The following is a 12,826-nucleotide window of genomic DNA, read 5'->3' as shown; positions in this document are numbered from 1 at the left end:
TGCCTGGAAAATACATAATGCCGCCCCTTCAAATATATACTTTTGGCGTAAATCTGCCAGGAACATGTATAAACTGCAGCTGTGCACTGTGGTGTTGTTTTATGGAGAAAAAAAATAATCTCGAGGAATATACAAGTTCAAGTACAGTTACATTAAAAACTATTCAAAATTAGCAACCAAAGCACCATCTAGGTGTACTGATTTTATGCCTGTAGCAAAATGTTGTAGTTATTCAGTATTAGTGTATTTTCTGATTGGAATAACAAGCTCATGCAACAGCTTGTCTGTACTGACAGGGTCATAATAAGAGGGTTTGATTTAATGTAACAGGATTTATAAAATGCCAATTTGTTTAGTTTTTTTTTTCAAAAACTTAAACATTTTCTGCTTTTTTTAACAAATAGAAAAAAAAAAAAATTTTTAAACAGCCTTTTAAACTCCGAGATGCTCATCAAAGTACAAAGTAACACATTTGAAGTGCATTGGTTGTTATCGTGATATCTTACGAGAGCCTAACATTAAAAGAAAGCCAGAAAGACATTGTTTGGAAATTGATAAGGTTTTTGTGCATTTCAGTTTCTATGAACAACCTTGTTCGAATAAAAACAAGGTTGCCTACTAGCATTCAACATTTTGCTGTTTTGGGGTCTAATTCTATGCTAGGTTTGGAATCGGGTTTGTCACTCCTGTTGGGACAGATTCACCTCGTCAGTCCATGCTGCTCTGAGACGGGGGCAAGGTGAGAAGTTCGAGAGCTGTTTTTTCTGATTTGGTCAGAGGAAGGTCTTCAGCTGGAGTGCACAAGATAGAGAATCTCTGCAACAGAAGCAGAACGTTACTTTTAATTCAAGTTTGTTTGAAACTGTTTTTTTTTTTTTTATCTTTGGGTGGCATGACAATAACTTACCTCCCGCAGGGTACCAGGAGTGATGAGCAGATTGTACAGCATCCAGAGGGGAACCATGAGGGTTGAGGAGAGAGTGAACCACCAGCCCAGAGCGTAACCCCACCACGGATACTCTATTGTGTTGTCGAACTTCAGAGGGGTGTACTTAACCAAGGAAAAAACAAAAGTACCCTGAAAATATCAATGAGAAAAAGATAATAGATGATAGTTAAAGTCTTGGCAAATGATTTGATGAATTTGTTATTTCAATATTTTTCTCAAATCCGTACAGTTGCTTTTATTTAATAATATTTCAAATAATCAAACACATGTTCTTACTAGTCAATCTCAAAAAAGGAAGTTTAAGCAACACTTTTCAAACAGATTTTAAAACAGCCTAACTCACACAATCCTCCACAGCAATTTTAAACGCAAAGTTAATATTTAATTTAACAAAAAAACCTGGCAAAATGTGCAGCAACCCACCAGGCAAATGACTGGAGTGACGTATTTCAAACAGTACTTAATGAAGGGAAACGGCCGGTAGCCGATCATGTCCTCAATGTTGTTGTAAAAGTGCTCAGCACCTGAGAAAGCATGGGAACAAAGACAATTAAGATCCACTGAGAAGAATCTGTGTAAATTTCCCCCCGGTGACGGACTCACCGTACACCCATCCAACACACACAGACTGCAGAATGGCAAACAGAAGCAAAGTCATCCCACTGCAGGCGTAGTAGTCAAACACCTGGAAGATGTACAGTCCTCCCTATGTGCGATATTAGATATTTTTACTGTCATGTTGTTGGAAGTGGGAATTTTACCACGCGAGATTTAATCTTACTTCTGTCACCATGACAAGACCAATGAAAAAGCTGAAGACGCAGATGAACAGGAGCAGAAGTTTACGTCGATGGCCGACAAGGAAGAAGGCAGGATACAGGTCAGATATTGACGTTGTGAGAGCTTCCAGACCTACAAACTGAATCGCAGACGTCCGAGTCAAGGTTTCTGCAGCACCAAAGCAGGCTATGCAAAGTACAATCTAAAGTTTTCACAGTTTTCAATAATTCATTTCTTTAACGGAAAGTAACAACCTTGTTTAATGTAACATTTTACAAATAATTTTCTGATTTATTTTGATCACGCAAAAAAGCGAACCAGTGCTCCACCTCACTGTCCAGTCCCAGAAGAATGATCATAACGAAAAAGAATATGGACCAAAGTTGAGGAAAAGGCATCATGGCGACTGCCCGAGGGTAGGCAATAAATGCCAAACCAGGTCCTGCAGAAACACAACGTGAACATTTCCTCAACCAACCAGCATCCATGGCGACTTCTGCTGTGGAACTTGAACTTGCATTTTAAAAATAAAATGATTTTTGGTTTTGTTTGTTTCTTTCTTTACAAGCTCACCTGATTCTGCCACTTTTGATATGTCAGTGTTCTGCTCATAGGCCATGAATCCAAGAGCAGAGAAGATGGCAAAACCAGCAACGAAACTGGTTCCACTATTCAGAAGGCACAAATATACACAATCCCTGCAGAAACCAAACAGGTGTTCATTCAAGTTATCTTCTTTTATATTTTCTACTTATTTTTTTGTTTTACATAAAATATTCCTCATTAAGTCTCCGAAACTTTATTGATGTGTTGTATAGCCACCTAAAGCACCAAATATTGTGAACTTGGTTTTCTTTTTTTATTAAATAAATAGTGCATTTTGCATTAAAACTCCTGAACTTACTTGTAGCAGTTGTTGTTGTACTTGTTATAGCTGCCCAATGCAACTAGACAGCCAATGCAAATTGCATAGGAATAAAATATTTGTGTCCCGGCATCCATCCATACCTGCAAGACAAACAGATGGCATATTTTAAAAATCTGCTGTAAAATATTTGCAATAAGCACTGTGTTGTAAATTACTCCTACAGCAAGTATGCAATCATTATGGAGTGTTTTTTTTTTTTTTTAAAGAGGCTCTCTACTTGTGTGGCATGCCGAGATGGAAAGATTTTACAGGAACATCCAGAAAATTATTCTTGAAGTGGCAAACCAAAACTAAAAGACAAAGACAAGATAGACTGTTAACACTATTAATTATTTCCCTTTTACTTCATCACCATTCTGCTTGTTTGACATGCAACATGTATTTGTGGCTCAAAAAGAAACTTGGCAATAGTCCATGTTCATTGAAGAAAAAAAAAATAGAGTCAAAAATCTTCTGGAAACAGCAAACTGCGACACAAAGTAGAGCAAAAACCCCAGGAGACCTCTCTTGATCTTCTCTTCAAGGAGCATTCCCTTTTCTTTCATGTTCTTCTTGGTTGCAATACACCATTAACAACCAGAATAAAGACAAAACTGTTTATTGCTAATCTGGTTTCCTGTTTCTTATGCAGACTCACATAAAGTCTCAATAAAATGCACCAATGTTTGTGTTTGTACAAAAAAAAAGTGTTAACACTTCTGGGCATTTCTGTATCATGCTGTTGTCATTAGGAGCTAAATCCTTGAGTTAGTCACAAAGAGATTGAGAATTTATTGGAAATCTAAATTTTAAAACGATTACTTTTCAATGCAGGTACTGAATCAGCGAATAAACGATTTTGACCTGCGGGTCGGCGAGGCGGGATGCATCTGGGTAAAGGTAGAACTTGATCCCGTCCATGGCTCCTGGCAGCGTGAGTCCACGAACGAGCAGCACAGCGAGCATCAGGTAAGGAAACGTAGCGGTGAAGTAAACGACCTGTGGGGCAAACATGAGGAGATTTCTTTGTGGAGAAACAGTGGACAGGAGCTGTTTTCATGTGTAAAATTCAATTTGAGAGATACATTTCTGAAATCCTTGAATACAATTTTTTGTTTTGTTTTGTTTTCTATATTGTCAAAAGGCTGTTTTCCATAAGAAAAGAGGAACCCATCGTGATGAGAGAGAATCTTAAAATTAGGCTTTCGGAGCACGTTCCTAATTTAGCTTAGCGCAATCCACATGACCCTGACCCCGCTGGTCCAGAAAGACAAAAAAAATATTACAACATAGTAAATTCTGATCTTATCACTTCTGAGGAAGAATCAGCATGAACAATTGAAGGCAGGGTAGATCCAAAATATGTTGATAGGGGTGTGAGCTGCTATGACAGGAATGTATGTTAAGTCTGGAAGGGGAAAATACATGTTATTAGTTGTAAAGGCTGTTTTCTGTGTATGTGCGACATTCAAACTAGTCTACCTTCCCAGTAGACTTCACTCCTTTCCACACACAGAAGTAACAGATGATCCAAGACAACAGCAGACAGAGAGCCAACTCCCATCTAATACTGCCCAACTCATTGATGTTGCCTGTGATATTTAAAACTCGTCTCCTGAAAATCAATCACAGCAGTCATTTCATCAATATCTTCATGAACAAACATTAAACTATGCCTTTTTTTCATTTTTTTTTTTCATACTTACTCCCAAAACTCTCTCACTGGTGAAGTTGCGTTCTCAGGTATCGTCAGGTTGAAATAATCTGATCTTTGATCAAACTCCACACAATTTTCTGCAAAACACAGAAATGTTGAAAAATATGTTCAAGCAAATGAAGAAACCCTGTTAAAGCTGTGGTGAGCATTATGCTGTTCTTTGGACAATTATTAACATGACATTGGTAACTTATTTTTGCAGTACATTCCTATTAAGGTTTGACATGTTCTTAAGTCACCAGGATGTTTGTCACTCTTATCTTGTTTTTGTTTGTGTGATTTATCAGCTTAGGTTTATAGTCTTTAACGCAGGGACATGCAAAACTGTGCAAACTGGTTTGCAGCTGCAGGAACTAGAACACCTTGAGGGTATTTATTCTGCCTACTTACTTGCAAAACAGAAACTGGATCAGTATTACAAGACAATAAATCATCGTGTTAAAGAGAAAGCAGGTACTTTGCAGAACAGTCCAATAAGGTTGTGCAAAGGATTTTCTGAAAGCTTGATGTGAATCTAAAAGAGAGAAAAAAATAATGTGCCACTTAATGTGCCGAGATGAATGAGAACATTTTACATTAACTGCATTGCAGCAACTGCACCGGGGCAGCTTATGAAAAGCACGCAGTTGCAGACATTTGGTTTTCTCTTTTAAGTGAGGAAACCTGTTAGAGTTCTGACTGTCACTGCAGATCAGCTGCGAGTCAAAAATCCCCAAAATAAATCGCCCAAAAATGAAGTTTCTTGTTTTGTAGTCTGTTTCATACTCCGGGTCGGGACGTCGTGGGCCTACCTGTGTTCCAGCTGTTCCTGCAGGTCGCCCAAGGAAGCTCAGAGCTGAAGGAAGAGAAGAGATACAGGAATGCCCAGGCTAGTATCACTATGTAGTAGATACTGGAGTATAAAACAACCACCTGACTGCCATAGCCCATCCCTGAAAAAGAGAGAAAAACAAGGCGGTATAATCAGTCCGCTGATTTGTTAACCAATAAGTTGTCGAAGCCTTACAACATGAACAGATGTTAAGCTCAAAGCAGACTATTTTCAGATTGCAATTACAACAATGTTCCTTTTTAATTGTGCTTCAGTTTATTTTCATAGTGATCATTTTACCTTCAAACAGTGGACAAATTTTCCTCCAACAGGTGATACATCCCTGCTTGGTGTACTGGCCGAGGGACGTCTCCAGCAAAAACAAGGGAATGCCGCAGGAGAAGAGGAAAAGTATGTACGGGATGAAGAACACGCCTGAAAAATATTAAATATGTCACTTTATGCCTCTGCACTGAAAAAAAAAGAAAAAAAAAAAATATATATATATATATTTGAACCAGTTTAGAAGGAATGAATCTAATTTGTTACAAGTAGTTTTGTTATCTTTGTTCAAGCCATAAGTCTGATTTCAGGATTATCCAAATGAGAATTACAGTTTGAGAAAAGAAAATTAGCTAAAATAAATTAGAGTAATTTTAAAAAAAAATTTGCTTCAAAGAAACATGTTTTTCTTTGTGGACTTTAATTTAACTGGATCAGTAGCTTCTCTGTTGATCTGCCACTGATGGTAGTTTCTAAATATTGTTGGCTATGTTTAGTCAGAATTGTTTGTGATTTACTCTTTCGCATTTTGAATTGCTAAGCAGTATTATCACTAATTAAGGGGGGGGGGAGCCTTTTTGTCAATTTTACAGAAACCTACCTCCTCCATTTTTGTAGCACAGGTAAGGAAACCTCCACACATTTCCCAGCCCTATAATTTGCCCCGCCACAGCTAAAAGAAACTCAATTTTGCTTGACCACTGTCCTCTCTGGGTCGTGGGACGATCAGGGCCCTCGTCCAGTCTGAACTTGACGTCTGGACTGTCGGTGTTATCCATTGTGCTATGATGGGAGAAGAACAAACATTTAAGTTGGGAGACTTATGTTTTTCTTTTTTTTTCAACCAGAAAAATATTTTATGTATTTAAAAAAATATAATTAAATGCACATAGAACAAGTTGATCTATAACATAACACATGTTGATCTGCAACATAGCACAGGACGTCATGTGGTCTGTTATCAATTTGTGGATAACATAACACAAGTTGAAAAGTGTCTAAGACATGACAGCTTTTCAGCAAAGCATGTTGCTCTCTGCTATCTGCACAGTGTGAGCTGTCTTTCTGCATTAGGTTAACAGAGGGTAATTCTTTTCATCAATGTTGCTTTTGTGTGGCTGCTATAGTTTCACAGTGGGAGCTGCAAGTAGAGTGGAAAATATGTGCCGTCCAACACTGTTAAGAGCTTAAAATCCTGAGATGCTGAAAACAACATTCCTGAAGTCCTTTATTGATCATTTAGGAACGCGACGGAGAAGTGGGACGATTAGGGATGGATTCATGTTGGACAGTTCTGTATAAGAAACTACAATGTTAATATAAGAAAGTAAATAGTCAATTTGTTTCAAAGAAAAAAATTGCATATTGTTTTTTTTCAGTGTAAATAGAAACAATACTGATTTAAACAAAAAAAGAGGCAGATTTAACATTATTCTCAGTGCTATTAAAAAAGAGACATGGTTTCTACTATTAATGCAAGTTTTAATCATTTTATGTCATGACCAATTATCCTAACAGTGATGTTTTGTGATTATGGGAGGAAGCATGAGAGTCCATGCATGCACAAAGAGAACATGCAAACTTCCTGCAAAACTGCTGGCCAGGATTTGAATTTAGGACCTTCTTACTCCAAATCTGCCCCCATGCAGCCTTAATGGTTTATTTTGTGGATTAAAATTGTTTATTTCAGTAGAATCATGCACAACTTCCAAACTCAGTTATCTATAAACTTGGTGGACAGAAAGAAGAAAATAATGCATGCAGTTTTTGATACTGGATATTTTTCAAATTGAAGAAAGAAATATCATTTGGATCAGGGGTGCCCAAGTCCAGTCCTCGAGAGCTACTATCCTGCAACTTTCAGATGCATCCCTGCTTCAACACACCTGAATCAAATGAATGGCTCGTTATCAGGCCTCTGTAGAGCTGATCCCGGTCTGTTGGAGTAAGGATATTTCTAAAACTTGCAGGATGGTAGCTCTCGAGGACTGGACTTGGGCACCCCTGATTTGGATCTTTGGTTTTTGGAAATTCAAATATAATGGGAAAATATCTTTCTTGATGGAGATCGCCCAGAATACTTTCTTTAGTTTATTGTATAAACAGTCATAAACTCTTGAGGCATCATTGTCTGGGTTTTTTTGGTCTGACATTTGACCAAATTTTGCAAACGTTGCTTTCACTATGAGGAGTTCACTTCCTGCAAGTTGTGTGCTGAAATAAAGGTTCGTCTGCCAGTTCTTTAGAACTTTGTGTTTTTGTTTATGAGAGGAATTATTGTCTGTGGTTCTTTGCTTCAAAAGACTATTATACAGACACACAGCATGTAGCTGCCATGTTTAACATCTGCTCAGTTCATGCCCTACAAAAGGCAACATTGTTGTCCAGGGAAACAACGCAGTGCAAGAACAGAACCGCTCAACACAGGAAGAGTCTTTTCACAGCTGCTGTGGGTCCAGTGTATTGATATTTATCTGAATTATGTCAGCGAAAGACTTCATGAAGCTGCCTCTCCCTTGCTAGGCACTCAATAGCACAAGCAACCATGCAGATAAAGACACTTATATATTTATAAAGCATATATTATTGCTTATGCTAAACTCATAGCAAAACCAACATTAAACTACAATACGACTAAAATGGTTTTTCACATGGTAAAAATCAACTGTAGGACCAACTGGTGAATAACAGTTTTAAATTGCTACATTTCTCTGCACTGTTCACTCAGTTATATGAAACTAGAAAGACCTTAGCACACATGTGAACCTGATGAACATGGCTACCTATCTCAACTAACAAACTGCCGATTAACATTGTTACAAATAAGCAGCTCATTATAAGTTTGAAGGAGCTGCAGAGATCCACAGCTCAGGTGGGAGAATTTGAAACTTTCTATTTGTTATTTAAACCAGACATGCACTCAAATTGAAATGTCTGTCCTCGCGGTGCAACATGTAGTGACAGCTATCAATATTTAAAGGAAAAAACGTCAGCAGATAAACAATCAGCAAACAAGCTATGGAATAAAAAGCAAAATTTTCATTTGGCAGATTAATCAAGTGAAGAGATTAACAAGCATCAACTGGTGAAGTCTTGAACTGTTCAAATTTTTAAGATTAAGTGTTCATGAACAAACACTCTTGCAAAAGCCACTAAGCCGACCTTTATTGCAAAGTGACAAAAAGTGAGCAATTATTGAAAAAACTTTAATATTCTACTAAAACAAATACAATGGACATGTAGAAAAGGACATGGAGTTAAACTCTTTAACTCCACGTTAAAATTTAACTCAAATTTGAAACATTTGCAAAGTAATGCAACTGTTTATCACCGTTTAAATACCTGTTGGAACATTCCCTCTAGTTTTGCTTTGATTATGACCACTGCGTTTCAGAGGTCATGCCGTCGTTTGATTTGAACATTAACAGGCAATCAGTTCATCCATGAAACCTGACACTGACACAGTATATAATATTAATAGAAAGAGATAGGCAACTGTGTACAGAGAGTTAACACAAACCTAAAAGAAACCTGATATCGGTTGAAAGGTAGCTGCCAAACTCACTTAGAGTTTGGCAGCTACTATAAAGAGCTCACTTAGAGCTCTTTATAGTGATATAGTCATATCACTATAAAACTGTGGCTTGGATAGGAAACAACTTTGATTGAGCGGTGCTTTTTTTTATATTTATGCTTAGTCCAGATTCTTTCTTAGTGCAGCCACAGGTTTGATGGGGCAGAAAACAAGTTGCTTTTGAGTGCATTGCAGGTCCTGGATCAACACTCTCCTGGCAGCAGGTGGACAAATTCCTTTAAAATATTTTCCTTTACAGCTTCAGGGCTTGCGCAAAACGGGGATCAGATAGAGTAAACACGGTGGTGTTGGGTTTATGTGGTGATGGGAAGGCTTTTAAAAGAGAGTAAATAAGCTATGGTGCAGAAAACAGATGTATGGTTAAAACCAGAAGTTTACATACACCTCACTGCCTGAAGTTAAATCAGACCAAACTTCTTCTGTTTGTTAGAATCACCCAATTTTTTTTAAAATTTTTTTATTTTTGCTAAATCCCACAGTATTGAGAGAATCTTTTGGATAGTTATTTATTAATATCTTTAAAATCAGAAGTTTACATATAAAATGTCTGACTCGTGTCAGACATTTTGGGTTTCCTTCCACAAGCATCTCAATTGTTTCCGGGAGTTCTGGCCCATCCCCACTGACAGAACTGGTATGACTCAGTCAGGTTCGTAGGCTGCCTCATCTGCACACACCTTTTTCGATCTGCTCACAACTTCTTCATACGACTGAGATCGGGGCTTTGTGATGTGAAAACACTGACTTTGTTGTCTTTAAGGTATTTTTATAATCAGACTGTATGCTTATGGATACTGTCCATCCGGAAGACCCATTTGTGCCTGAGCTTAACATCCTGCCGTTACATGTTTCAATATTCCTCACGATGCCGTTTACTTTACGATATGCGCCAGTTGCACCATCATAAGGCCAAACAGTTCCACTTTAGTTTCTTTAGACCACAGCACATGTCTCCAAAAATGAATGTCTTTGTCACTGTGTGCATTTGCAAACTGCAATCTGACATTTTCACGTTTCTTTTGGAGTAATGGCTTCCTCCTCTCTGAGTAGCCTTTCATGAGCGTACAGGGCAGGTTTCACTGTGGATAATGACGCCGTCTTACCAGCTCCAACCAACGTCTTCACAAGGTCTTTGGCTTTTGTTCTATGGTCGATTTGCACATTTCAGACCAAAACACTAGGACATAGAACCTGTCACCTTCCTCAGCGCTGTGATGTTGAACATTCCCTTCATGTTTATACTTGCCATGTAATTGTTTGAGCCGTGGCTGGAGAGCTTCTGACTGGTTTTATTGCTATCCACAGAACAAGCTGAATGTGAAATAAAAGCAAGGTGATCAGGGTGCAGCTATACCCCACCATCTCATAAAAAAATTATTATTATTATTGCAAAATTGTGTTGCAAATCAAGTTTAAAACGGTATTTGGTCCTTTGATTTAAAAGAGTGCTTCTCTATATTCACATGCAGGGCGGTGCAGCTTTTGCTGAGCAAACACATGCAATCTGACCACAGAAAAATGTTTACGTTTGCTTTTCAAAAACATGAAGAAAGGAAAAGGAGGAAGAAAAAGAAAAGCTAAGTAACTTGTACATTTTGTTAACTAACATCAATCTTTGGGCAAAAGTTACACATATTCTAAAAACAAGCACTATCTCGGCTACAACCTCTTTAAAATAAGGCACAAAAGTGGTATCAGTATCATCACTCTACATGGAAACTTCCTTAACCAGCGGCCGATGAATATGAAAAATTAGGCTCATCAAACCCAAAATAGAAATTCAGTCTCATCTCCAATGTTCTTTGGTAGTGATCCTTGTTAGAGAAAATATTTCCACTTGGCTCCTGTAATCTGTTATTCCTGCTATGCAATTTTTAAGAGATTTTTTTCTCTTTTTTTTTAATTCAGATGATTATGAAAATATCTATTTTTTTATATGGCAAACTTTGATTACCCTACTAATAAAATTATTATTAATAGGCTAATAATAATACTGATACAGTATATGACTTTGCACTATCATACAGTCATATGATACTGCATCATATGACTATTGTGAAAGTTGATAAATTCAGTTTAGAGAATGTATATTAGTGTATGGGCATATTTAATAACCTAAGTAGTAGTTTATAATGACAATTATTAGTTTAATGATAAACTAGTAATTTATTATTATTTGTTTATCATAATAAACTTGTAAACCAATCCTACTTCCTGACAGAAGTAGGATTGGTTGCGTAATTTTTCGTGATCAAAAATAAGAGAACTTTGGTCTGACTTAACTTCCGTGTCAAAAGAGCGTGTGGGTTTTTATTTCGTCTATCTAAACTTCTAGCATCAGCTTCACAAATGACCTGACAACTTTGTACAAGCTATTCTGAAAACTGCACGTCATGTTGTGAGAAATGGCTCATTACATGTTTACAGTGTAAGCTACCTGTATTAACAGAAAAATCAGAAATCCATTAGCAGAGCAGGAGAACTGCCTCAGCAATGTGTACAATCTAAGCCTCAACAGGTCATAGTTGTATCTTTGGAATGCAAGGCATCATTTACCACTATTGCTTTTTGAAACAGGGGCATACCTTTCTTGAAATTATGAGCTCATGAGTCCAAGGAAGTCTGTGGAAACTTTCCATTGAACTTTCAGGTTAGTCCTTTTATGCAAGAGATTCAGACAAGTGTAAAATGTAAAAGCATGTTGACCTGCTGTTAGTTAAATGAAATGCATGTGTTGGTGAGGTAATAAAAACATACATATTTACACATTAGAAAACAAAAGAGCACAACTGGTAATGTAAAACTTATTTTTCTAATTCAGAGGAGATCTTTCCTGTGAAGACAATTCAAATATTTGCTTAAGAAGAATAAATGATTTTGTTTGCATTTTGCTGCCAGTACTAAACAAGAGAAGCAACCGCCTCGCTGCAGCATAACAAGTAACCTTTGGCCTACATATTCACTGTACCGCTGAGCTGCCAGGGTACCGGCTGTGTCTTTGGCTTTACGGAACTGAAATAACAGAAGACTTCACTTGGAAACGTTCTAAACTAAACACATTATGGAAAGCATGCCGAGGCAACAGATGAAAAAGAGAAGAGTACCTTAAAAAGATGATACTTTAGTTTTGAGTTATGCATCCATTCCGAGAGACTTCATTTGGTGCCTTGAGAGCAAAATACAAGTGCAGAAGCCCCAGCCTCACCAGGACATACTTGATGCCCAGAACTGACCATGAGTGAGTCCATGAGGAGGTTTGAGAGAGCTGAGTGGTGTGACAATGAGTCCGAGCCACAGAGTAAGAAGGACAGAGGGAGCAAGGGGTGGGACTGTTTCTGAATGAGGGACTTAAGGCGGGGACTGTTCCAGCAGCCGCATGGTCTCGGTAAAGACGGTCATAGGCTCTCTGTATGTTCACAAAACTTTTTCCAGTTTTAACAACATACTTTCGATTTGCTGTACTAAAATTAGATTTTTTTTTCAGAAGTTTTAATAGCTTTCTTCACTGAATTATCTGCTAATATTTTTAAGATTAAGTAGTTTTGCTGTATGACTTTGAATAAATGTTTTGTGAACCTTTCTACAAGCTTCTCACAATAATTCCTCCTGACAAAACAGCTGGCACCATTTCTGTGGGGTTGAGATGTTTTGATTGCCTCTCTGAAACTTTAATTTCATTTTATGGATGAGGTGTGGTGTGTGATCTGGGAGTTGCCTCGTGAGCCAGCTTTCGTTTTATTGTTTGTAGATGGGGAGAAGAAAAAAAAAAAAGGGGGGAGTTGGCG

At 37.6% G+C, this 12,826-nt stretch overlaps 1 protein-coding gene across 1 annotated transcript; it reads right to left on the bottom strand.

Annotated features, from left to right (window-relative positions):
- Positions 1-388: 388 nt before the first annotated feature.
- Positions 389-12,360, bottom strand: LOC106953552 (sodium- and chloride-dependent GABA transporter 2-like). Its single transcript, XM_015042406.1, has 15 exons — positions 12,146-12,360; positions 6,048-6,229; positions 5,465-5,599; positions 5,145-5,285; positions 4,343-4,430; positions 4,119-4,251; positions 3,501-3,635; positions 2,634-2,737; positions 2,303-2,427; positions 2,059-2,171; positions 1,731-1,868; positions 1,553-1,655; positions 1,373-1,473; positions 908-1,078; positions 389-816 (listed from the first exon to the last, which is right to left on the bottom strand). The coding sequence occupies exons 2-15, from the start codon at positions 6,223-6,225 to the stop codon at positions 709-711; spliced, it is 1,773 nt and encodes a 590-aa protein (XP_014897892.1). The 5' UTR covers positions 6,226-6,229; positions 12,146-12,360; the 3' UTR covers positions 389-708.
- Between the last annotated feature and the right edge of the window lie 466 nt (positions 12,361-12,826).

Source organism: Poecilia latipinna, unplaced genomic scaffold (assembly GCF_001443285.1).
Source record: "Poecilia latipinna isolate Pla-1442-1.1 unplaced genomic scaffold, P_latipinna-1.0 Scaffold588, whole genome shotgun sequence".
Taxonomy (NCBI): domain Eukaryota; kingdom Metazoa; phylum Chordata; class Actinopteri; order Cyprinodontiformes; family Poeciliidae; genus Poecilia; species Poecilia latipinna.
This window is presented reverse-complemented; position numbering and strand designations above follow the sequence as displayed.